This window comes from Zeus faber (genome assembly GCF_960531495.2).
Source record: "Zeus faber genome assembly, chromosome: 1".
Lineage (NCBI taxonomy): Eukaryota > Metazoa > Chordata > Actinopteri > Zeiformes > Zeidae > Zeus > Zeus faber.
Genome location: NC_137193.1, coordinates 23,312,601 through 23,340,211, shown reverse-complemented (window position 1 = coordinate 23,340,211; position 27,611 = coordinate 23,312,601). Strand labels below are relative to the sequence as shown.

The 27,611-nt window shown below is 43.9% G+C and overlaps 1 protein-coding gene across 1 annotated transcript; it reads right to left on the bottom strand.

Moving 5' to 3' along the window:
* Positions 1–180: 180 nt before the first annotated feature.
* ubp1 (upstream binding protein 1) lies at positions 181–27,611 on the bottom strand. Its single transcript, XM_080007958.1, has 16 exons — positions 26,814–27,611; positions 24,198–24,349; positions 23,615–23,691; positions 23,346–23,451; positions 21,120–21,226; positions 20,724–20,876; positions 20,496–20,606; positions 12,129–12,236; positions 11,768–11,874; positions 11,459–11,516; positions 10,157–10,250; positions 9,966–10,056; positions 9,691–9,809; positions 9,425–9,567; positions 702–753; positions 181–556 (listed from the first exon to the last, which is right to left on the bottom strand). Exons 1-16 carry the CDS (start codon positions 26,927–26,929, stop codon positions 519–521), a joined length of 1,632 nt encoding a protein of 543 aa, XP_079864084.1. The 5' UTR covers positions 26,930–27,611; the 3' UTR covers positions 181–518.

Below are 27,611 nucleotides of genomic sequence, written 5' to 3'. Positions count from 1 at the left end.
TGATTTTGTCAGTATTGCCCAGCCCAAGAACAAATGCTGTACTTCGCTGTTTTCCAAGCAAAACCCTTGCATCCTTCCTTCCTTCCTTCCTTCCCTGGAGCTTTCAGCCCTCCCTTCCTTCCGCACACCCCAAATATAAAAAATAAAATAAAACAAGCACATAATGCATTATAAGCTTTTTCCTAACCCCCTCTGCCACCCCTGACTTCCCGTGACCCCCCTCCCCTTTTATTAATAGTGTTTTCAATATGAAACAATGGACGCACCCATGTCAGATTCTAACATTTACATGGCCGAGCTCAGTTCCTTCTGCCTTTTACCGAACAATCTGAACATTTAGAGAGCGTGGGTGAAAAAGAGAGGTTGGAAAGGAAGTACCAGAGAGAGAGACAGAGAGAGAGAGAGAGAGAGAGAGTGAGTGAGAGAGCGAGAGAGAGAGGAAGAGAGAGAGGGGAGACAGAGGGAGGCTTCAGCTCCAAAACAGAGGATGGAGTGTTGGTGGCGACGTCACTTCTTCTCTACTTCAGGATTAGATGGAGTCCTTCACCCAGTTCATCTGCAAAAAGGAGTGCACGTGTGAGATCTATTTCACGCTACATTTCCCTCCAAGGATGAATGAAGTGTTATCTTAATCTTCACATCATATTAAGTTCAGAATAGACTATTTCATTCACGGGAGATGAACTGGGAGATGATCTTACCTTTGAGAGAGCTGACCAAAAAACAGCTCTCGTCAGGCAAGTTGTAAACCATCTGTGAAGAGAAGGAAACAGTTTTGTGATGTTCAAATTAGATATGGAGCTGCTGCCGACGCAAGATGAGAAGGGACTTTGGTCGAACCAGACACATTGAATTACTATAATAATACAGGTACTCCTCATTTAACAACCTACCTGTTTAATGACTGTTGGGACTTACGACCAGCTCTCTGACCAGTCGGTATTGTACGCTGCCTACAATACTGCTGCGTGCGTGGAAACTCAGCGGCAAGTATTTCACTGGCATCACCGTTCTCAGTCTCAGTTTCATTCCCGCAGTCTGTCAGTATTCACTACACTAGCGTTCGCCACGTCTCTTACCGTGAAATAACACGGGTCCTCACTTATTGACCAATTCACTTTTAACAACCTGGGCCTAGGAACGAAACTCGATGGTTAAGTGAGGAGTACCTGTAAATGCATCAGAGTTCAGCTTTATTCTTAGTGCCAGATTTTCAATATAAAGGCAAATATTGGGACGTAATTCAAGTTACAATGAAGCCACAACAGGCTGGGCAGTAGATGGAAGTGTGTAAATCATATGCAAATTAAGCCAGGTAAAAAAAAAAGACCTTATTGTTACAATATATTAGCTACAACGCTATTACTGTGTGATCATACAATCAAACGCAGTTGTGTTACACTCTGCTGCACATAGATAACCAGCAAGAACCAGTTCTCGTTCATTCACTCCTCACAATAAACAACTCCCGTGGAAACCAGTTAAAACCAGTTCTAGTCACACTATCGCTTGTGACATTATGACATCGTCACATTATGACGAACCCTTCCCATGTCATCATTTGAGCCATGACTATATAAGCTTGTGTGCATCCTGAAATAAACTGTTCGTCTCAGAGACTTGTTTGTATCGGGGCTTGCCTCTGTGACGACCCTTGGCCAAGAATTAACTCGCATCTGTCTCATCTTTTGTTTAAATATTCAATAACCCATATTTTTACGGTTACATAATCTGGCGTCACGAACAGGATTGAGCTACGTCCAGGAGGACCAACGACGACGGAAGGCCTGAAAAAACAACCTAGTTTGGAGGACCGTCCTTCGGTGGAACTCCGGGGCGTCCCAGCACAGACACGATATTGGGGTATTACGATTACAATAAAGCTGTCTGGGACAGAAAGACTACGAGTCACCCGCAAGGGTCTTATCTGTTTAGGAATTATGGTTAGAGTCCAGTAATACATTTTTCGTAACTGTTCCAAATAATATCGAGCCTCTGGTTGGAAATGTCCTTTTGTGACCAGTCGCGCACATGTTGTTCCTGTACTTTTCCGCTTGCGTACATGTTGTTCTGCACGTACATTGTTCTTTGTGATCCATATGTCCTTTTGTGACCACTCGAGTACATTAGACTATATAAGGGTCGAGGGAAGGAGGATCAGGGGGCGTCTCAGACTTACACTCCTCACAAAAAGTTAGGGATATTCGGCTTTCGGGTGAAATTTCAGGATGAACCTAAAATGCACTATAACTTTTACAAGTGAACTTAATTTGACCTTCTCTAAACTTTTGAATGCACATGTCCAACTGTTCAATGTTTCAGTACTTTTTGCACAACTTGCTGTTCTCTAACAAGGAGCTGAACGGCAAAATTCACAACAGGTGTTTGATCCATGAATCGACCAATACATTTCCTGGTTCAATTAGAATTGGTATTTAAACAGTCCTCTTCATCATGCTGTTCACATTTTGACATCATGAGACCAAGACGACACCTAACAACTGATCAACAGTACCTCGGCATTGCAAGGTTTCAAACAGGATGTTCTCAGAGGGAAGTGGCCACTGAGCTTAGAGTGTCACAGAGTGTCATCAGCAGGTTGCAACAGAGATACATAGAGACAGGAGGAGTCACAGAAAGGCATAGAAGTGGACGTCCTTTGGCCACATCACACACTGATCACCGCTTCATTTTGAACAGTGCCCTGCGGAACCGGATGATGAATGCCACTCAACTCCAGGCACATTTAAGGGAGGTGAGAGGCACCAAAGTGTCACGTCAGACCATTCAAAACCGTTTACATCAGCGTGGTCTACGTGCTAGATGACCTGCAAGGGTACCTGACCACACCACCAGGCACAGGCATCATCGTCTTGCATGGGCCAGGGAGCATTGACGAGGGACCAGTGGCCTCAGTGCTGTTCTCTGATGAAAGTCGATTCACGTTGCGCAGAAATGATGGCCGTCAACGACGTTGGACACATCAAGGAGAGCGCTATGCATCAGCCACTGTTGTCACCAGACAAGCCTTTGGTGGTGGTGGTGGTGTTACAGTGTGGGGACGTGTGACTAGTCAATACAGAACTGCCCTACACTTTGTGAATGGTAGTGACAAGCCCATACTACCTGAATAACATCATTAATCCAGTCATTGTGCCCCTGCATGAACAACACAGGCCTAATTTCATCTTCATGCACGACAATGCTCCAGCTCATCCAGGTCGCATCATTAGGGAACGGCTGCTGGAGAATGGGGCACCTCAAATGGAGTGGCCTGCACTTTCTCCAGACCTGAACCCCACAGAAAACCTATGGGATCAGCTGAGTCGCCGTGTAGAGGCTTGTAACTCTGTACCCCAGAACCTCAATGACCTGAGGGCCGCCCTTCAAGAAGAGTGGGGGGCCAGGCCTCAGCAGACAATAAGTCGACTTGTGAACAGCATGAGACGTGGTTGTCCAAGCTGTAATTGATGCTCAAGGGCACATGACAAGTTATTGACTGTTGTTGGCTTTTGTTTCAATAAATTGTTTGAGATGAGGAAATCACCTTTGCATGCTTCTACTTAAATGCCCTACTTTCATGATATAATATCACTGTAGCATGAACTTTTTACATTTTCCATAAATTTCACCCGAAAGCCAAATATCCCTAACTTTTTGTGAGTAGCGTACGTGTGTGTCTGTCTGTGTCTGTGTGTGTGTGTGTGTCGCCCCCACGAGGCTGAGACTTCGGGGCCGTTCAGTCTAGTCCGTCGGGTCGGTCCGTCGGTTCCGCTGGCTCAGACTTGGCAAACTGACCCTGCTGTACTTTTGGATTCTGCCGGACAATAAATATGACCAACTCCTAAAGTCGTGGTACGTCCCCTGTTTGACGCTCCTACCCATCAACGAACACGCGGAGAACCTCGAAGGTAATTGTTATACTTGAATTGATCAACATAAATATTGAGTAATTGATTAAAACAGGTCTTAACAGTTATCATACTTGAATTGATCAACAGAAATTTTGAGTAATTGATTAAAACAGGGTTAAGACAGGTTTTCTCCAACAACTGAACAACTTGGTGATCCCGAGGATTTTCTCCAACATAACAAACGGCCGGGATTTGTTGAATTGTAGTCACGATGGGTTCAGGAAATAGTCAGTTAGAAAAAGGACAATAAAAGAAGGCCAGAAAATGCTGCTCCTTATCAGTTTATGGAAAAAAAAGACCCAGGAACGGTCGCGCAAGTAGATAAATGGGAGAACCTCGGGTTCCCGCTGGGTGGAAGTTTTAGTACTAATCAACTAAAACAGCTAAAAGAAAAGTTAAGAGGAAGTTGAACGAGGAAAGAAAAAGGGTGGACAACTAGTAGATTGGTGGGCATATGGAGAATGGTTGACCGAAGCTGAAAAAAGGGAGAAAAAAAGGGAACAAACACTGTCAGGGACAGAATATGGAAGAGGAATGTGGAAAGAATAAAAAATATTAGAACAAAGGCTCCACCAACATATCAGCCTAATGTCTCTTTGTATCATTCTCTCCATGCTCCATTTGCGAGGGTACCCGGATCCGGACCTGGACTCCCATCCCTCAAGGCGTCGACCCACACCCCAAAACAATTCACCTGAATTGGAACTGGACCAACTGGATGGACCACACTCGCCCCCACCACACTAACGGGGCGCACCTATAACTTCCGGGACCGCCATGTGAAAGAGGGACAGAAGGACCCGGGTGAGGTCAAAACCTTGCCCATGATGGAAGTGTCAGGATCCGACGGCCCAACCCTGGTATATTGTGTGCCCTGGGCAGAGGCCGATTTACACCGCGTTCCAAATTGGGCAGAGGCCGATTTACACCGCGTTCCAAATTATTATGCAAATTGGATTTAAGTGTCAAACATTTAATCTTTTGTTTTTCAATTAAACTCATGGATGGTATTGTGTCTCAGGGCTCTTTCTTTTCTCTTAATTGAGAAGGATGTTCCACATTATTCAGCAGGCCACAGCTCTCAAGCAATATGGGAAAGAAAAAGGATCTCTCTGCTGCTGAAAAGCCTCAAATCGTGCAATGCCTTGGACAAGGTATGAAAGCATTCGATTTTTCGGGAAAACTTAAGCGTGTTCATCGTACTGTGAAGACATTTGTGGTTGATTCAGAGCACAGACGGGTTCGTGCATATAAAGGCATAATGTAGAAGGTTTCTGCCAGACAAATTCATCGGATTAAGAGAGCAGCTGCTAAAATGCCATTACAAAGCAGTGAACAGGTATTTGAAGCTGCTGGTGCTGCTTGCAGTTGTGCATAAACCTCCTATTCGGCCACCCCTAACCAACGCTCACAAGCAGAAACGGTTGCAGTGGGCCCAGAAATACATGGAAGACTAATTTTCAAACAGTCTTGTTTACTGATGAGTGCCATGCAACCCTGGATGGTCGAGATGGATGGAGTAGTGGATGGTTGGTGGATGGCCACCATGTCCCAACAAGCTGCGACATCAGCAAGGAGGTGGCAGAGTCATGTTTTGGGCCGGAATCATGGGGAGGGAGCTGGTCTGACTGTGTGAAAATGACCTCTGCAAACTATATAGAGTTTCTGACTGACCACTTTCTTCCATGGTACAAAAAGAAGAACCGTGCCTTCCATAGTAAAATCATCTTCATGTATGAGAGGCTATTCTGACATCCTGTAAAGAAATTCAAGCAGAAACTCTCTAAAAACTCACAAGTTCAATGGATGCAAGAATTGTGAAGGTGATATCAAAGAAGGGGTCCTATGTTAACATGTAACTTGGCCTGTTAAGATGTTTTTGATTGAAATAGCTTTTGATTTCATTAAATATGACCTCCTAATGCTGCAAAATCAACAAATGACCATTTTCAGTTCTTTACAACCTATAAAATGTTTTGAAACTCTGTTGTGCATAATAATTTGGAACAGTGCATTTTGAGTTTTTTATTTAAAAAAAAATACTGTTATCATTGGGAGGTTTGTTCAATAACATTCAAATTATAGCCTAACGGTTGATGACTTAAATTATACTGACTGTCATTTGCATCGACTATTTAGGAAAATCAGAGAAAAATATCATTTGCATAATAATTTGGAATGCAGTGTAAGGGAAGCGGTAAAAGGAATAACAAGCCCCATCAGAAACAGTGTAAAATGGGGCCCCAGTTCGAAGCCCTGTGCACGAGCTACTGTCTGACCAGCGCCGAAACACTTTGTGTCCCCCTGATGATGTGTGGTGCCCACAAGGTCTCTGAACTGATCAGGGAAAATTTGAGCCGAACACGTTACATTGGCTCGCCCACGCCCCCTACCGAACCCTAGTAAGCCGCATCACGGGAACAGTCATTCTGGTGTTCCCATTGCAACTGGACCTGACCCACATCTCACAGTGCACCCAAAAAAATGGATGAAACAGTCTCCCAATATGCCTGCTGCCTTATGGGCGTGTACGAGACCCATAGCAGGATAATCAAACCTGGCGTTCACCTAAAGACACAAAGCAAGGCCGAGGCGAAACAACAAAGAGAAAACAAAGGCCAGATGGTGATGCTGGTCCAGCCAATCACCCAAGGTAATCAGGACAGCCAGGATCGCCAACAATGGCAATCTTATGCGATCTTATGCACCAACTAGGCGTGAGTGTGGTTTCATCCAAAGATGGCTTAAAGCCGTTGTGTCCCCCTCGCTACCTGCCTCTGTGTTTCTCCAATCTGAAACCAAAGCTCTCATCTGGGCCATACAAGACACCACCAATGCCAGTAACCTCCTAAAACACGCTGCATCTGACATTAACATTTCCTTCTCCTCGTTCATGTCTGCCTCCGCCCTACACTGAACTGACGCCTTCCCCCCCCCCCCCCCCCCCAAACACACCGACCCTGACTACACCTCCCGCTGGGACCGCTCACCTCTCCCACCCATCAAATTAACAATTACATTATCAATTACATTTCACTGCATATATGTATGAAAGTATGTATATGTATGTGACAAATAAAAATCTTGAATCTAACAGGCTACTATTACAGTTCCTCAGTGGCCGCCTGTTCGGTCTCCCTACCTCACTCCCTAGCGCCCCTTGCCCTCATCCTCCCATCCCATGTTGAATGGCAGGAGGATTGCTCCTGGCTGCAGACTGGGTGACCACTTCCACCTCTTCTCCGCCGCATACAGCCCCTCTCTGGACATTTCTTACCTTCCTATGGTCCCAGTGGGGAATCAACTCCTCTGATTTCCTCCTTTTCTTGCTCCGACCTCCGTTGCCTTTATGGCAGACGCAGACCTCTCCAATGTTCCTGAAAATCTTTGGGGTCTCAACAGGGCTGACGTGGGCGTGATCAGGACTGCCGAGCCTTCTGTCGTTACCCCAAAGAGTTCCTATCGCCCTCGACAGGCTCATTATCCCCTCTCATCCTATGCTATTGTTGGAATCACACCTGTTTTTAACTCTTTGGTAAAGAAAGGGATTATTGTTCCTATCTCTCATTCCTCTGTGAACACCCCTATTTTTCCCATGAAGAAAGCCGTTCTGAAAGATGGTCAAACATTTACCGACTGGAGGTTTGTCCAGGACCTCCGGCTTGTGAACGCCGCCCTTGTATCCTGCGTTCCCGAGGTGGCCACCCCTACACCATTCTTACCTGTGTCCCTCCTGAATCCACTCACTTCTCAGTGGTGGATCTTAAGAATGCCTTCTTTTCCGTACCTGTCCACCCCGATAGCCAATTTTGGTTTCCTTTTATCAATAGCTCCTGGACGTGGACTTGTCTCCCCCAAGGCTTTTGTGACGGCCCCCCCATTTTCCATTCCTGCTTGGCTTCCAACCTCTCCACCCTAACTCTCCCCACTGGCTCTACACTCCTACAATATGTAGATTACCTATTCTCTGCAGCCCCTCCGCTGCAGCCTGTCACACAGACACTCTTGTGCTTCTCAATTTCCTCGCTGACAATGGTCACAAAGTCAGAAAGGATAAACTAGAATAAGTGTGTACCTCTGTTACCTACCTGGGACATATTTTAACCCATGAGGGAAAACAACTTTCACCTGAACGCATCACTGCCCTCTGTCTTATTACCCTCTCCCCACACTAAGCGCCAACTCATGTCTGACTTCATACTGTTGCCAATCGATTGCCCAACCCCTTAAAACTATTCACCCAGGTTGTGGATCAAAGGGGTGGATGTATGACCTCAGTCCTATGGCAAGTGCACGGGGGTAAACAACGACCAGTAGCCTATTTTTCTTTTCAATTCAACTTGTATCAAGGTACAGTTCTAAACCATTTCCAACTTAAATGTTTTACTGAAATGAGGCACCATCATCTGGCAGTTCAGGTAAAAGACCATGCCATAATGTTTCTCCATGTTCAAGTCCCTTTCCTGTGAAAACTTTAGCGATGGGTTTTAATCAACATTAACCAGTTTATTGGTTTGAGGTTTCTTTTTGTCTTGATTTTAGTTTTTGGTTTGTGTTTTGAGATTGGTTGTTGGTTTGTTTTCTGTTGTTCCGTAAATTTCCCCACTCTCAACCTAGTATAATTTAGTATACCGGCAAAATGCCAGTAAGGCTGTGAATGGAAGGCCGTGGGAATGGAAGCAGTAATGTTGCGGTAAAGTTGGGGTGGAGCCAAATCCAAATGAAGCACAACATTTTTTACGAGTTTTTACGAATATTTATTTTGTACAAATCTTTTAAAAATGATTTGTGTTTGGGAAGAAATAGAAAAATGGTGAGTCTGATCCGAACAGTGGAGCTAGGTTGCCAAAAGGAGAAACTGAAACACATCCAGTCTCTAAGGAGACAGGTCTTTATGCTATTAATTTTCTTCTTATAAATGCCACTCAGACCCTAGACATGCCTTTTACAGTTGCAGTTCGCTGACATCAGGAACAAGTGTTTCGCCTGCTGCACCGCAGCGCTGACCCGGAGGCAACGAGCAAACACAGAAGAGAACGTTGGAGAACGTTGATTCTCCAGATGCAGAGAGTGTAGCACAGGTTGAAAATGATCACACTGATTTAATAACATTGGGTTTGGGTTATTGCGTCTTGGGCGCTGTCCCCTCTCAGTCAGCGGAGGGAAGAGTGTGGGGCGGGGAGACGAAGAGTGAAGCACTGGAATAAAAAATGATTCTGTTGCCTAGTCTAGCGTCATATTAGACACCTCCCACGCAACCATTACGTAATGTATATGTAACAGTCATCTATGTGGGAACAGACTCCATACAGAACTTTTCCGTAAAGGAGGCAATGTGGGAATGATTACCTACTGCCTTTTCCGGATATCTTTAATCCAGCAATGTTAGAAATTACATGTGGGAAAGGGGCTTTATTGGTCAGATAACAACAGTATATGGTACAGTCCACCTGTGTGTCTGTGTGTGTGTGTGTGTGTGTGTGTGTGTGTGTGTGTGTGTGTGTGTGTACCTGGTCACTTAGCAGGATGTGTATGCCCGTGGGGCCCTGGCGGTACACCTGGTTAATCTTTCCAAGAGGAAGGTTGCACACACACGCCATCTTGCGGATCAGCTCTGCCGCAGTCAGCTCCTCCAGGTACAGAGCATGATATACTGCGCGCCCACACACACAAAATACAGGTTTATCTTGAAATACCCTATATCACTACACATGCCTGCAGACAAACATATTCCTGTTTTAACTTTTTGCTGCTGGTGCACACAAGAGCTTGGTACCGTATAAACTGGAGGGATTACTGTGCTCTCCATTCTCGCTGTTGCCACGTCTCTCCAGCAGGGGGCTCTCACTCAGAGACTCCTGACAGACGTACACAGTCAACCTGGGACGCACAGACCTGCACACACAAGTTAGAAAAATACTCAAAGATAAAGATAACACACACACACACACACACACACACACACACACACACACACACACACACACACACACACACACACACACACACACACACACACACACACACACACACACACACACACACACACACCTGGATTTGAGTGCGTTGTAGAGTCTGATTCCGTCGGCTGGCCCACAGATCTGGACGAGGTCATCCCGGGTCAACTTCAATAAATCAGAACCTGCATGGCGAGGAGGAAACATGAAGCTCTCACACCAGTGTCCCTGTGACAAAGACAGGTGCATTATTTTGTCCCAGTGTGTGTGTGTATGTGTGTGTACCTGAGTAGTGGGTGAAGAGGCGTGCGTAAGAGTTGAACCTGTTCTTGAGCAGCCATTTCTGAGTTTCCTGGATGGAGGCTGTGGGGCTCAGCTGCTGCAGAGGGACAACAGTAACACAGGGTGTCAGTGAATAAATCTAGGCTCTTCTCTTTTCTCTTCTCTCCTCCTGCCTGTCTATTATTCTTTCACAGTGCCATTCATCTGTCAGCGGCCATCTAATCAGCCGTTCAACAATTCATTTTTAATGCAGAGATGAGCCATTAATGGACATTTACTAATTTCCACTAATCCATCCACCAGAACATCCCTGAAAACCTTATCCAACCAGCTGGTCAACGGGGTTAAAGATGAAAAAATGGTGAAGGAAGAAACGGTTATGTGAAGCCGACCAGTTTTCTTTTCTGAATCACTAAGCTCACTAGTACATTAAAGGACAGATCAGTATTTAAAATGTCATATCCTGTTCATCTTAATTAACCCCCTTGATACATACTATTAAGTCCTGTTATATTTAACATGTGCATTAAAGTAACACCGGATAGATGTTTTATATCAAACACTAGAAGTTGGTGAAGCTCAAGATGGTGGAGATGAGCGAGATATGCAATGGGTTGCATTTTTCTGGAAAATTAAGCACTGATTTATTGAGGAGTTGGAAATTTTATTTATTATAGTGCACGATAGAAGGTGCATTTATGTCATCTAAATATGCATTCAACATCGAAAGTATCTACTGGAACATCTTTCACAGTCGAGCTTGAAATTAAAATCTCACTATAAAGAAAGGTATCTCTTGTCTGTCTGTCTGTCCTTCGATTAGTTCAACAACCGTACATCTGATAGACTTCATACGTGTCGGGTGTATTGCTGGGGAACCAAGGACATGCAGTCGTCAAACTTGGTGCAATTTGGATACGCGACATGTGTAATGTTGATAAACTTTCAATAAACCTCAAACAGCGAGCCGTGGGCCTTCAGGGCTCTGCAACTGAGTCACACAGACTTTCCCCTGTGTATGACTAACCGTCCGTTTCTGCTTCCATTGTGAAACACAGGACTGAATCATTGACATTTTGTTCAACTGTACCATTAAAATGTCTTAAGAGTCTTACATTTTGAATGGGCATGCACTAGTGTACCTATATAGACACTTAATTGGAGGGATCAAGCTCTTTTCAAAAAGTCCACATCAATCCCAAAAATGCAATGTGGTAAAAATGATGGAAATCTGGATGGAATGTGGAGAACTTATATCCACATGCTCATCTGTTTAGTGGTAGTCTATGCATAGCTCACACTGACCTCTGTGCTGCTGAGGCTGGGTGCAGGTTCTGCCTGGTGGTTGGGAGAAGAGGAGTCGCTGAAATAAAGAGGGCAATATTTACTCGGAAATTGGACTTTTTAAAAACGTCCACTGAATAATTGCAATAACTGTGACCTTTATTTTTAGTTGCGTCCCTATTCTTGCATCCATAACATTCTAATAATCTGCTCTATGCTGTGTGTGATGACTGGTTTCCGATCAGTGATCATAAAATCTCTTTAATGTAGATTACAAAAAAGCACAGAATTTCTATTGATGGAGACTTTAGATATGGCCCATTCTATTACCTGTCTGGGACAGAGGAGGCTGTGTAGGTAGAGAGGGGAGAGGAGGTGAAGGTGGGGGCAGCTGCTTCGTTGGTGCTGACATAGGCGTTGTCTGGCCACGGAGAACACTGAGAGCACGCGCACACACACATTTACTTTTTAAGGGGGGGGGGTGACAATCAGAGTTTATCATTCAGCTACACTAGGCAATACAATTAAGGGGTTGAAGAAGAGCAGAGAAGTTTGGATTCAGCCTTTCATCGTGCAAACAAGGTGAGTGAGGGGGAATCAACCTCCATCACCATCACAGACAGCATGGTGAGCAACAAAGCTGCACCAATCTGCCCCTAAAAGCCAAAGCGGAAGGGAGCCGAATGCTTACGCTGCCTCTCTTGGCTAGGGAGTCGCCACAGTCAGCGGGCAGCGTCCTCTTGCTGGACTTTTTCAGCTCGTGGTCGCCTGCATCCTCTATGATGGGCTCAAGCCTCATCTACACACACACACACACACACACACACACACACACACACACACACACACACACACACACACACACACACACACACACACACACACACACACACACACACACACACACACACACACACACAGTTAGCCAGCTGCCGCTAAACACACACGCACACAAATACGCACTAGGTGCGGACGATCGTGCAAAATTCCAGTCATCCAAATCTACATGACGTTATCGGGGGCGCGTGTGTGTGCACGGTGGGGTTCGTGCACGCATTGAACATAATGTAATGTGGCATGTAATGTGTCTCCTCCTTCCAAAAGTGCAGGATTTATTATTTAGGAGTAAAGTATTTACACAAAAACATCCTGTTTTAACTAAATTAATAGCAACGGAAAGCAACGGGGAGATGTGCCTTTTTTTGGAACAGTACAGAGTAAGGATTTGGGACAGTCCCTTAAATCAGTTGTGTTTAAAAATTTGGTTTCATACATGTAGGAAACAAACTAAAACAGATCTAAAATAAAAGACAGGCACGGAAGCCTGTGCGCACCGCTGTCCGGAGGAGAAACTAAAAAAAACTCTGCTGTGCTGCTCCGTTTGCCCAGAGCGGCAAAACATCTAGAACCGGAGCCTGTAGAAGGTGAGAGCCTCTGCCGCTGCCCCCCCCCCCCCCCCCCCCCCGGTCTCTCTCAGCTCCAGTTTCAGAACACAGTAAACTGCACTTACACTGTTTCACTTCTGATTTTTGCTGGCAGATAAAAGAAAAAATACAAAAAAACGTCTGTCATCAATGTTAATTGAGACGGATGGAGTTGATCGCTGAATCAATCGCCAATAGACGATTTAATCGTAAATCGGCCCAAGCCTTATAGACACAAGGCACGCATTCTACTGTACGGTGATCGTAAAGTGAAACAAAGCCAAACAACAAAACACAACAACAAATAAAAAAAACCAGCACCAAATCAGAAACACAATGACAAATAACAAACCAAAACACCAAACCAGAAAACACAATGACATTAACTCTGTCTCCTACTGGAAAAGGTAGGTGCCTATCGACAAGGAGGATTGTCGCTGATCAAATGATTTATGGGATATCTTCAGGTTTGGTCAGCCCCAAACCTCACATGAGTACTGGCCACTGTGCATGTCACTTAAGGCACACCCATTGGCACCACGTTGGCAATTTGATGTGCGTCTGCGTGGTCTCCATATTAGGGTGGTCAAGATCCGCTAGTATACAAATACAATGTCAGATGCAGAGTTCTACAAAATTTACTGTAACTCGCTTAATTCTGAACTCATTTTCATGACATTTGGTTTGTTATAAATATGAGAAATTGAACATGATACTCATAACTTATTGTATAATCTATATTACTTATTATTGGAAATAAATTAAGTTACTGGGGGCTGATCTAATTAGCTCTATGCCAAAACACTAACCTTCTGGATAGCCACAACTTCCTATGGAACATGCAGGCTCCGATCAAAGTCATTTTTATTTTCAAATCTACAGTATAACACAGGGTCACTCTGAACAGTGAAATTCTTTTGACAAGGCAAGCGACAACTACATAGAAGGCATTGAAAGAAGATACTGAATTGCTAAAGAGTCAGCAAATGAGGGCAAAAGTATCAAAAATATGGCAAGTCTTTTATGATTTTTCGTGCTTTACTAAGGCATCATGTGTGGTAGAAACCTTGCACGGAGAGGAGATGGCAGCCGCTCCGCTGTCTTCACCACCCTATGGAGGGCCTTTGGAACCAGCAGCGGAGCAGCTGCTGTACCTTCTGTACCATTTTGCAATGTAACTCAGTGAGTGACAGGTGTCTGTCCAGCCAATGATATGATACGGTTCACTTACGCTACGCAGCCAATCATGGCATTGACAGTGCTTGTGTACGTGCCTTGCCCATATGCGCCGTGCAGGTTAGCTAGGTAAACAGTGCGGCGGGGTTAAGAGACACAAATGCTAACCCCTTATCATGGCTAAGCGAATGGGCAGTGGCACATCCACTCACCAAGCCAAAGTAAAAAAGAAATGCGCTTCTTTTAAGATAGAATGGCTGTCGGAGTATGTGCAAACAGAAGAACAAGCTTTGAAACTGGGTGAGATTTTTTCTTTTTCGAGTGAGAAAGGTTTGCTCTGCAAAACATGCAGCGAAGCCAAAGTAGCAAGCGAGTTTTCGGAGGGGAAAATGTGGAATGAATGGAAGTTGGACTACCTCAAGCGTCACATTCAGCAGAAAAATTATTTGAATGCTGTTGGAATTCTACGAAGACTCAAGATGGGAAAGGGGATTGGTACATTATTGCGGGAGAGCGCAAAAGACAGAGAGAAAAGGAACGAGCTGTTACACACAAAAAAATAAATAATCGGACTCTGAGCAAGTTATAGTTCTCATTGACAATATTTTACTTGCCATCAAAATGAATGCATCAATGCTGTCAGTTCAACAAATCCACGATCACATGGCAAAGTATGTGAGTATACCAGTAAGCTGGCGAAGCAAAAACTATGCCTTTGAATTTGTGAACTCAATCAATGAGATCTCATTCTGCACTATGTGCAATGTTCAAAATGCACCCTGGCATACCCTGATAGTAGATGAGAGCACAGACATAACAGTACACAAAATGCTAGTCTTATATATTAAATACAGGGAGGAAAATGATGTCAACTATAAAACTGTGTTTGGTGGCATCATCCAGCTGACAGCATGCACTGCTAAGGATATTGTGCAAGCAATAACTCAGTTTTACTTCAAACGTGGACTGGACATACAGAGAATGGTGATGCTGACCTCCGATGGTGCCTCAGCAATGCTAGGAAAACACAACAGAGTTGCGGCTTTGTTAAAGCGCCAAATACCACACCTAACTGAACAACATTGTGTGGCCCATAGAGAGTACTTGGGCATTGATGATGCCTGGAAAGATGTGCCTTTGTTTCGAGATGTGGAAACCTTTCTTAGAACTGTATATTCCACTTTCTCTCGGTCCACTGTGAAGAGGGGCAAAATGGAGAACCTAGCAAAGATTCTTGATGAAGATACACTGTCATTCAGGCCTCTGAACGAAGTGCGATGGCTGTCGCGGCACCAAGCTGTGAATGCTGTTCTGAGGAACTACACTGTGCTTGAAGAATACTACAAAAGAGAATTCACTGATAACAGAGATCCAGTGGCAAAGGACTGCTACAAAAAGCTGAGTGATTCAAAGTTCAAGGTTACTGTCACTGCTCTGGGAGATGTTTTGGGTGAGCTGGCTCAACTCTGCCTTTCTTTTCAAGACGCAACCTGACTGTGATGGAAGGACACTGTTTTGCAAGAGCAAAGATTGAGAAGTTGTGTTCCCAATACTTGAAGGAGAAGTATGTACAGTGGAGCGACAGTGTCAAAGAGGCAATGGGGACCGCATCAGCTGATGGCAGAAATACTGGTGAGATTACTCTTTTTATTAGTAAGCTCCGTGATCGCATGGATGCTCGTTTTCTAGAAGATGATTTAAAGGAGTGGTCTGCATTTGACATTGAAGCATTGAGCTCAGACATCAGTTTTGACCATGGATCAGCAGACATTTCTCCACTGGCAAAGAAGTATGAGGCCATTCTCCACCACCCACAGTCTATGGAGGCCATTAACAGTCAATATGCTGAATTCCAAGTACATAATGAAGCAAAAACTTAAACAAGGGTCAATCAGCTCATTCTCAGATTACATTACATTACATTTAGTCATTTATCAGACGCTTTTATCCAAAGCGACTTACAATTATTCAAACACCGACGGACGCAGCCATCAGGAGCAATTAGGGGTTAAGTGTCTTGCTCAAGGACACTACAGCATGCTATCAGGAGGAGCCTGGGATCGAACCAGCGACCTTTGGATCACTAGACCACCAGCTCTACCTCCTGAGCTACCATCCCCTGATATGGTGGCTGCAGCACTTAGATGTGAGGAGCTAAAGGAGATCTCACAGCTTGTGGATATTTGTGCTACATTTCAAGCATCCAGTGCCGATTGTGAAAGAGGATTTAGTTTAATGAACCATATCAAAACAGCATCCAGAAATCGTCTTTAAGTGGCACATTTGAACCTGTTGATGCGCATAAAGTCAAAGCAAGAAGCAGGCAGAGCCATCAACCTAGACAAAGTGTACAACCATTGGAGAACTGAGAAGGACAGACGTGAAAAATAGGTAAAATTTAAGTCAGATTTGTGCATATTCTAGTGTAATTTATGGGTAGTAGAAATGCAAAAAAAAACCTGTGTAATTAGATATTTTACAGACAAAGATTTACAGGATTTTATACTGTATCACAAGTTACAGTACACATGTCATTGTGCAAAATGTGTAAAAATGTTATGTCTGAAAGGTGTACTGTATATATGTCTCATTTCTTCAAGAGCAAGACCCTCACCCAGGCCACAACTGGACCTCACCCAGGCCAAAACAGGACTCTCACATATAACATACTACACATCTCATGAACAACAAGATTTGTCTTTTTTATTTTAAGTGGACCAAATCACTTATATTAAAAGTAAACTAATGGAAATTGCTGCTGTAATTTGATTCTTTTAATAGGCCATGTAACTTGCTATGATCCCGGGTTTATAACAGGTGTGATACTGGTGTGTGACCACAGCATACACATCTTATGTTGCTCACAGTGATCCTCAGTGTACTCAGGGAGCTTGTGTGTGTGCCCAAACACATGAGAAATTAGAGGGAACATTGCTGCAGAGCAGGTGAGGTTACCCATTCTCACCAAATGGGGTCTGCCAATTAGGAAGTCCAGGATCTAGTTGCAAAGGGAGGTGTTAAGTCCCAGGATCCCGAGCTTGGGCACAAAAGTGTTGAACGCTGAGCTGTAATCTACAAACAGCATCCTCACTTATATGTTTCCCTTACCCAGGTGGGAGAGGACTGTGTACATCTGTTGGAACGGTATGCAAATTGAAGGGGGTCCAAGGTGTCAGGAAGGCTGGAGCAGATGTGGCTTCTGACTAGTCGCTCAAAGCACTTCATGATGATGGTGGTCTGTTTGAAGCAGGTGAGGGCTGAATATAGAGGTGATACCTCCGCTAACTGGTCGGTGCACCCTCAGAGTACACGGCCTGGAATCTCATCTGGCCCTGGTGACTTCCGTGGGTTTACTCTTTTAAAAGCTTGCCTCACGTCAGCCATAGGTAGGGACTGAGTCCTGCTGGTCCTCAGCTAGCCTCCGAGTAGGAATGGTGTTGCTCGGCTCAAACCATGTGGCCGTTGAGCTCATCGGTGAGAGCTATTTCTCCCTTTACAGTATGTGATGGATCGAAGCTCGCACCATATGTGTCTGGGGTCGGAGCTGTGGTAGTTAACTGGAATTCCTCAGAGCCTCCAGGTCCCCAGAGCTATAAGCAGAGGACCATGCTCTGAGCTTAGCACAGACATCACCATTCACCCAGGACTTTTGGTTGGACAAAGTCCTAACACTACCTTTTGCAACCACATCATCGATGCACTTAAGAGATGTAGGCTGAAACAGAGTCTGTGTATTTATCAACGTCCACATCAGCTGCAACACAGAACATCTGCCAGCAATGGCTTCCTCAGTCCAGCATTGAACTGCCCGAAGAACCACTTTTTCCTGTTTAAGACATTGTGTTGTCTGGTTGGGAGAAGAATGGATCACCACGGGTAGGAAAGTTAATGTGCTGGTGATATTTAGGCAAAACTTTCCTCATATAAGTCCTATTGAAGTCGCCAACAATAGAACCCCTGCCTCAGGGTGGGGTTCTTTAGTCCATCAATAACATGTTATTGACCAGTGTGTTTTATCCGCCTGTGGAGCTATGTAGACTGCTGTGATTATAGTGTCTATAATTATCTCTGAAATGGAAAGGGTAAATTATAAAAAATTTCAGTTTTTGAGTTTCTCCAAAAATGTTGATTTCTGTATTTATTATGTTGTTATAAAGCCACCTGGTTGCCTGTTATTTTATTAATAATTAAATTAATTAATAAAATAAACAAGAATATGTTTTGTACCCCAGAACATTGGCCTCAAACACTTGACACACTATATTGTATGTATTTTATTTTATATTATAGTATTGTATTATCTTAACAGTATTGTATTTTAGTACCGTATTATTATATTATAGTATTGTAGAATTGTATTCTTATATTATAGTACTGTATTGTAGTATTGTATTATATTACACTATTACATTGTATGTGTCAGTGTCTTAAGATGTCACTTGAGAGTAACAATATTTGTGACATTGTGAAACTGTCCAGCGTGCAGAAGTGGACTTTCTCATACGTGTCCTGGGTTGTATATAAAATATTCTTGTTTATGTTATTAATGAATATATTTAATTATCAATACAGTAACAAGCAACCAGGCAGCTTCATAGCAATATAATAGATTAGAAATCTACATTTTTGAAAAAAAATAATAAAAGTTGAAATTCTAAATAATTTACACTTGCCTATTCATAGTTCGGAGCCTGCATGTCCCAGAGGAAGTTGTGGCTATTGAGAAGGATAATGTTTTGGCAGAGAACTGATTAGATCCACCGCTAGTAACTGAATTTAATTTAAATAATTAACGGTATCATGTGCAATTCCTCACGTTTATAATCAACCAAATTTTATGAAAATCTGTTCAAAATAAAGTGAGTTAAGCAGGAGGTACACTTAAAAAGACACAAGAACAAAAGACGTTAGTACCACAGAGAACATGTCCCAGAACACCGTGACAGAATACTCCATAAGAACTCAGCTAGAACTCGGTGGTGAAAAAAGCACCAACGTGACAGCAAGAGGAGTTGGTGGCTTTGCTTTAAAAAAAAAGCTGAAAAAAAAGAAGAGAAAAAAAGGGGGAAATCAAACTCAGTGTTATTTGTTGACAGTAACTGTATTTCCTCAAATAATGACAGGGGCTTATATTTACCTTAACTGCCGTCTGGGTGCAGTGCTCCTCAAAAAGAAATACATATAAAATAAACTTGCATAATTTTTTTTGTTCAGAGAAATGTAACCGGCCGGGACACACAGTGGACCAGAGATCGCTCTCTCTCTCCATAACGCAATCCACTGTCCTGATCCAAGGCGGAATGTCCTTTAGTTGGGTTTAAAATGTTTGTATCATACAAGTAGAAACGAAGGAAAACAATACATTTAATATAAAAACACAGTAAAACTGGTACACAGGAACTGCAGGGGATGCGGCCCAGCCCTAGAGGAGAGAAAGAGGAAAAAAAAACAAAGAAGAAAAAAAACAAAAAAAACACTCGGACTTTAGTTTTTTTTAAATTGAGTACCAGTTTATATTTGAGGAGATACCGTGTCTATAAAACATGCTCCGAATGTTGCAGCTCCGAAAAAACAAGCTTGTTGAGAAATGAATGAGAAAAAGACAAATGACATGGACATAGTTTGCCTCAGGGTCTTGCATCGAGAACACTGCAAGAATCCAGATCACCGTGTCAATCTTGTTCTGAAGGTGTCTTTTTGGTCAAAAACCTCTACTTCTTTTTAAGTGTACCTCCATCTTTACAGTCCATTTTGTAGAGAAGTTGCGCCTCTCATTACACGTTTTTTACAAGAGGATCTTGACCGTGCCAATATGGCGACAACACAGATGCACATCAAATTGCCAACGCAGTATATATTGGAATGCCTTGAGTGACATGGGCAGTGGCCAGTACTTATGTGATGTTATGTGCGGTTCAGTAACCATCCTCCTTGTCAATAGGCACCACCTTTTCCTGTAGGAGACAGAGCTAAAGTCGCTGTGTTTTCTGATTTGGTGTTGTGCTTTGTGAGTTGTCATTGTGTTTCCTGGTTTGGTGCTGTTTATTATGATTTGTTGCTGTGTTTTGTTATTTGTTGCCGTGTTTTGCACATCAGGGCCTCCGTACCAATTCAATGGCATTACACACAAACTCAGTACACAAACTCTCACTCTACTTCGTTATTAATGACAATGTGCTTTCTAATGACCAATCGAGTGAATTCTGGACACAATTTAATAATATAATCTTATTGGTTAAGAAGATGAACTTTGGCAGCAGTGACAAAGGAATAGGTCATATTGTAAGTCAGTTGGTGGGCACTGTTAGCAAACATATTGTGAAATTTGACTACATATTTGCCAGATTAATTTAAATCCCTGACCGTAGTTGTTCTGCACTTTTGAGAAAAAACAATAACCACTGTTCATTCTGGTGAAAATATGGCACTGGGCAGGGAAGAGGAGCCCCCACACTGACCTCTGATAGGATGGTGGTATCATAAGAAGGCTGGTATTTCTCCTTCTCTGCAGTGGTGCGTTTCTCCATTTTCTCCCTGTCCGTCTTCTGTTTACGATCGGCCCCCTTTGGCTGATGGCAACCAGAGAGAGGAAAGTTAGAAGGGGAGGACGACTGCACAAAGAATAGAATACTGCCTTCTTGCCCTGTAGGAGGGTAACCTAAAAGTATGTGTATGTATCACTGTACCTTGAAGACTTTGATTTGGCAGGAGGCCGAATGCAGGTGCTCAGTGTACTCCCCACCGTCTGCCTGGGTGAAGGTGTCGATCTGGATTCTAAAGGGAACCCCCTTCTCCCCACCATGCTTCCTTGGTGTGAACTCTGTACTGATGCAGTGCACCTGCAGACAGGAACCAGTAGTGAGTGTGTGTGTGTGTGTGTGTGTGTGTGTGTGTGTGTGTGTGTGTGTGTGTGTGTGTGTGTGTGTGTATTAAGGGACTTGATACAGATCTGCCACACCCAGAAAATGGCACAACAGAGAAATCGTGTGCGTGCGGAAGATTATAATAGTTGTTTAATATTGAAATTTGGCGGCACACCCAACAGATGGCATGCCAGGAAATATGGTGTGTTTGGGTGGTACCTGTACAAAGACAGAGGCTCTCTTGTTGATGTCCCAGAGGAATTCGGCAGCATTTAGCTGGGAGGGGTTTGTCTTGGGCTCAATGATTCCCACAGACATGGGGATATCTGTCACAAACACATATTTTACCACGCAGCTCCAGTTTCCACATTCTAATACAGCACTCAATTATTTCTACATCTCAAAAATACAGACACTAAGACTTTACACTGCGAATTATAAAAGACAAAAATATAAACTGTTGAATGATATCACCAAAAAAACCTCCGAAAGCCAATCAGAATAAAGTTTTTCACTCAGAAAGTAACCTCCAAAGTATTGGACCGAGGCACGGAGCACATAGTGGCTTTTTATTATAGTGGTATCTATAATAAGTCCTTCAAAGTCAACCTCAAGAATAAAAACCACATTGCCTCAACCGGGAGCAGAAACAGTTAGTTTGTGTCACTTTCTATAGTTTCTAGTAAATAACCTTGGTGCTCTTCGGACAGCCTAAAATCTGTTCAGCTCACCCCAGAGCAGTTGAGAGCAGTGCAGTGTAGGGTTGCCAAGGGATATTGCCAAATGTACCTTATATTGGCTAACCTAATTTTGAGGAAAATTGCTGGAGGAAAAATGCTCCAGTATATATGTACATTGCAAGCATCCCGTTTAACTCCCTGCATGCACCGTGCATTCTCATGCTGAGCACTCTATCATAACGCAGTGCATAGACAGCAGCATCATATGAAACTAGAGATTACGAATCCAGAACCAAGAATCTGGAATCCAGAGATACCAACCAGAGGCGTTTTCGGACCAAACAGTTCTGGGGACTCCGTGAGAGGAACTGCCCACTGGGGAGCTCCACTGAGTACTACATACCTTCAAGGGCTTTTTTTTCTGTTAGCATTCGCACCACCAATAGGAACTCTGAAGTGACAGCGGAAGGCCGGCTGTTTGTATCACTTTTGCGCGACATTTGTCATTTTCTGCGCGACATACAACATCAAGATGAAGGATGCTGTGGAAAGGAGATGTTCAAATGTATTTTATTATTATTCTTGTTGTCGTTAAGTGCTAAGGCTTTGCACAGGTTTTAAATATGGCGGTTGCCGTGCTGCATTGGCTTATGTGTTGACCAATCAACGTAAACTTACGTCTGGACCAATCACTGTGCAATTACGAGCAGAGTACGTACCCGGATGAAGGAGCTAAAGAAAATCCCTCAAAATGACGTTCTAAGAACTACATCTAATCTATCGGACACAAAAAAAAAGGGGGGGGGGGGGGGGTCCTCCAACTGTTCTTAGAACCATGAAAAGGTTCCTCTGGTCCGAAAACACCCCAAATTAAGCTAAATAATCTGACCTCATTGAACAGGGCAAAGGTATAGGTAAATTGCATAATGCCCCTCTGCACTCTGAATTTGTCATTTAAACAGGGGATATTCAAAACATAGCCTGATACGTGTTACGTATGAGAAAAGACATACAGTTTCAGATTTCAGCATCTCAAAATATTAATGTGAATATGGCATTTGTATGTGGAGCCAGCTAAACACAGGCTTCTCCAATTTCGCAGATTTATGACGAAAGGGAATATTTTGTTGTTCAATGAAAGAATAAAACATTTCTATTAGAAGAGTTGAAATTATGTCTGCTCATAATATGGTAAAAGGTTAATATTCATATCTGCATATGATATGATAGATACATATAGCCTGTGCAAATAATACCTTTTTATTCCCATTATATTTCCATTAATTTCTAACTTTCACCAAGTTTCACCATATTGTTGGTGAATATTCTGACCCCTAGAGCAGTGCTCAATGAGAATTTACTTTTTTTGTTATTTTACAGCATTGCAGACACAAACATTTCACATCCCAAAACTGGCACTTGCCACCATTCCATTCACTGGTGTCAAGATAAACCCACCTTTTACTCAGGAACAAATACCCCACATTTCCAAGTTGGACGATGATTATCATTATTAGGTTACAAAGGCATGTTTTTAATATCAAGCAGGCTGACATTTTTCAATTTACGAGACAGAAGAAACACTGCGAAAAACACAATAAAAGTCTTAATTGTGTATTTTTCCATCATAAGTCATAATTAAACTCCCCAGTAATAATCATGAAACTGTGAGATCAGTAGATCATAAAGTAATCCCCCTTTTTACATTAACTCAAATAAACACAAGATGAAAAAAAGAACAAAGACAGTTTGCAGATGTTCGTACCAATGTCAAGGAGACGGTCGCCGGGGCGATTCCACTTCCAGCCCTCCAGCTGTTGGTGTTCTGTGTACTGTAGCCGACGGTCATGGAACACCACCCGCACTGTGCTCTACACACACACACACACACACACACACACACACACACACACACACACACACACACACACACACACACACACACACACACACACACACACACACACACACACACACACACACAATGTTTCCAACTAAAATGCCATACTCCTCCATCTGGTTTACTGACCTCACCTTAACCATCTTGTTGTTCAGCTCTGGTAACTCTTCTGCTTTCCTGTTGTCCAACATCCGCACCTCATAAGACTGACCTGAGAGAGAGAAAGAGAGAGAGTGAGAAGGTTAAACAAGACAAAACCTTAACAAAGACGGTGGCAACAAGAAGAGCTCATACATAACTATATCATGCAGGTTATCACGTCAGCGTACTGCATTAAAAATACTTTTTCGACTCCAGATATCAAGGTCTGGGGGCTCTTCAAACCTCAAAACGCACCTTTCGGCCTTTGAGGTTTCTCCAAGGGGTAAACTTCTTCTGCACTTCGCCAACAGCATTGCAACAGATCCCCACCCCCCAAACTAAACTTCATCCATCTTGACAATAACGTAATGAGATGGCTGAGCTGGCGGGTGTAAAACTTCCCACTCAGCAGTTCAGCAAGTGCACTGAGTCATTAAACAATAAATTTGGCTACATTAAAATAAACAGTTAGACAAGGAACGGTACAGAGGTGACTAGGCAACTGTCAGAGCAACACCTGGTAACCACTCTGCGGTAGCGGCCAACCAGAGTCGCACAACGTTGGCTGCGTCTCACCTTGGTTGAGGTATGTGAGTGTCTCGTCCTGCAGCTTGATGGCAGGTGAGGTGGCGGCACACAACACATACTGGAATGGGGGGTTTTTGGTCTCGCTTTCAGGGGGCAGGCTGGAGTCCTCCTGCTTAAAGATGGGCAGAGCCAGCACATCGCTGGTGAGAGAAAGCGAGCGAGAAAGAGAGATAAAAGGGAGGTACAAGAAAAAAAGAGGAACAGATAAGTCAGATGAACTGAATACGTAAAAATTTGTAAGTGGTTCAAAAAAACAGCGAGAGAAATGGGGGGTTCTCATGAAATTTGCTGTTGCCCATTTCAACAAACTAGAGCATGAATAACATCAACAAGCACTACCACATGTTTTATCATTGATAAATTTGTTAAGTCTTTGACTGGTGCTAAGGGTTAAAATTGAAACTGGCCAAAAAATAAATAAATAAATAAATATGAACATCCAAACCGGCTTTTCTTGCTTTCCAAGGCAGAAATGACTCGCCAAAAACCCACCAAAAATACTGCAAGGTATTAAAATGGAGATTTCAGTAATAAGCCGCTTGGGTTGACACAACAATTAAGCCACAGTGATAATAATCTACCTATGTTTTTGAAAAAAATAAAAATTTAATAAAATAAAACACTAAGTCCCAGAGAAGTAGCTTGTCAGTGATCAAACAGAGATAAGAGGTTACTGCTCTGCACGAAGTCACAGCTTGACAAAAGAACAACACACCCAGAGAACTGGTGCGTGTGCGCGCACACACACACACACACACACACACCCACACACACAGTCAACTCTTCTTTTGTGCGTGCAGTTCTTAGACAGTGACTTCACAGGAACTGTCTCCTATTTGTGTCAAAGAATTTGAACCCTGGCATCTCAAGACAGAGGGTCTGTAGCTGGACATGAGCCGGAGCCAAATTCCAAGCTATTCATTCAACACTTTCAGAAATTCTTTCAGACCACACTTGTTCCACCAACACCAGACCATGGTTTTTATTCTCTTTTATCGCATGGCTTTCCCCCTCCTGGTTGCATCTCTGTTGCTTTTCTCTGTGCATTGCCAACGAGACAGCGTCAGCCTAAATGCCGGTTGGAGGGTCGGGCCCTCTTTGGACGCGCTCCCTGCAAAACTGCATCTTGGTCCTGAAATGCGAGGAGCCGGCTCCGCTGACATACAGCGAGACATTCCGTTCCTACTGTACCCACCAGCTGCTGAGTCCAAATGTGGCCACACACACACACACACACACACACACACACACACACACACACACACACACACACACACACACACACACACACACACACACACACACACACACACACACACACACACATCACTTGCAAATAAAGGCAAACTAAATGCAGATCGCCGGAGGAAGGCGTCTGATAAGGGCCCGCCTGGGAACTTCTCACCCTTATTGTCACGCGAGAAACATTTCTGGCCCTTCCCTTTCGCCAACACACAACACAATATGTACGCACAGGCCACTACCTGCTGATGCACAACTTTTTCCCTGGGAATCCTTGCGTGCACGCAGCACAACCTAGCAAACATGTAAACACTTTCATGGTGGCTCCACATCCACATGAACACATCGCTGCTTTCTCTATATTAAATTTGGATGGACTTCACTCTCTCCACATAGACAGAAACGTGTTCTTTTATTTAATTAAAAATCATTGCTAAACAAATAAGCATTGTGTTTCTTCTCTATTGCTGTGTATGGATGTGGGTTTTCAGACTACTCATGATTAAATTAGTCTAATAATACCATTTGTGCATATACTCCTCAAAATAGCTTCTGATGAGTTCAAATTGCCAATACAACAATTTACTACTAGAAGAATCATGTTTTTAGAAATATTTATGCAGCATGGTTTAATGATGCTCTTTTACGCTTAAAATGTAAACTCTGCTGCTGATTGTAATTGCTGACTGAGCACCATCAAACATTTTATCCTGTATAGTTTATTGCTCTGCACATGCCTTTTCATGTGCTTGTAGGCTTCTTTTCTCAGGGCACCATTGTGATTAGTCCTCCGTGATTAAATAAACGTTAAATCAATTATGAAACAAACAAACATGAGATTGTCACGATCCATTTGCAGAAAAGCACAATATTTTGAAACCAAGTGACAGCTTGAACACAACACACTATTCCTGTTCAGTGGGTCTGATGAGGAAAGGGACGAGGAGGAACTGACAAGGTCATAAAACACTCCTAGGGGGTAAATATGACATCACGCCTGCTTCCCCAGAGTCACTGTACCACAAGGTGAGGTTTGGCCTTTCCTCTTGCACTCCTTCACCAAAGCAGGTATTATCACTCAAAGGATGACCACTCTTGAAATAATATCGCCTCTCCTTGTGGCACACAGTAAGTAGTGGAATTAATCCTCGTCCTGGATCATGGCACCCTGCTGATACAGCCCCACTCCAAATCCCCCAAACAATGGGGGGGGGGGGCAATCCACACTCCACACAAAGGGGATGCCACACACAAGGAGCCTTAGTTCAACAAACTTCTCGGATGTCACAGCAGGAGCACTCTCTGTGTGTGAGGGGCAGCGTCCCGGGGCATTCTGCAGGAGGGGCATGCCTCTCATCTCACCTCATGCTGTAGGCTCCAGCCCCTAGCTCCTGCCCGATGCCCGATAGGCTGGCGTCGAAGTCGTGCACCAGCCCCGACTCGATGGTGGCGTCGTCCATCTTCAGCACCCAGGCCATGGCCCCCAGCTCCTTCTCCTCCGCTTCCACCCGGAGGGCCGCCAGCTTGGACCCGGGGTAGTGGACGAGCAGCCAGAGAGCAGAAAGGTGGGAACGGTGGCGGGGAAAGCTACGCTGCGAGCCAATGAGCTGCTCCTCTGGAAGTCGGACAGGCGAACCGATAGCATCGATTAATCGCCATATCAAGATCGCTGTGCATCGGTTTCAGTTATCTTCCAGCTGTCCGAAAGTAACGCGGAGTTGGGAGTCAACTCAGCTAGCAACGGCTGTCAGCATGCTAGCTAACAGCTAGCAAGCTTCACAAAGGAGTAAGTTAGCAAGCTAACATTACCTTCGCGGAGGAAAAAAATAAATAAATCACATTAAATCCCACACATTGCAGCTGTCGCCCGCGAACGGAGCAGCACAGGGCATGAGCGGAGTACTTCAAGGAGCGGGTCCCGACATCGCATCCCTGTTGATACCTGGCTGCTCGGAACAACGCTAACTAGCCCCCAGCTAACTTCTCTAGCGTCCGCTCCGCCGCGGTTAGCTCCGCTCCGGGGCGCGCTTCGCCGCTCGCTCTCGTCCGTCCGAGGGGCGTGTTTTCGGGCACTCTTAGGGGCACCCTTTGACAACCCGGAGTGCAGCGGTTGTCACCCAAAACGAAGCGACAACAACATGGCTCCCGCTCTCCATCGAC

Coding starts and splice junctions, on each gene's coding strand:
- ubp1 (XM_080007958.1), bottom strand. CDS start 26,929: ATGGCCTGGGTGCTGAAGATGGACGACGCCACCATCGAGTCGGGGCTG. Junction 20,877..21,119: donor GAGCCTCTGTCTTTGTACAG/GTACCACCCAAA, acceptor TCCTGTCTGCAG/GTGCACTGCATCAGTACAGA. Junction 11,875..12,128: donor CCCTAGCCAAGAGAGGCAGC/GTAAGCATTCGG, acceptor GCGTGCTCTCAG/TGTTCTCCGTGGCCAGACAA.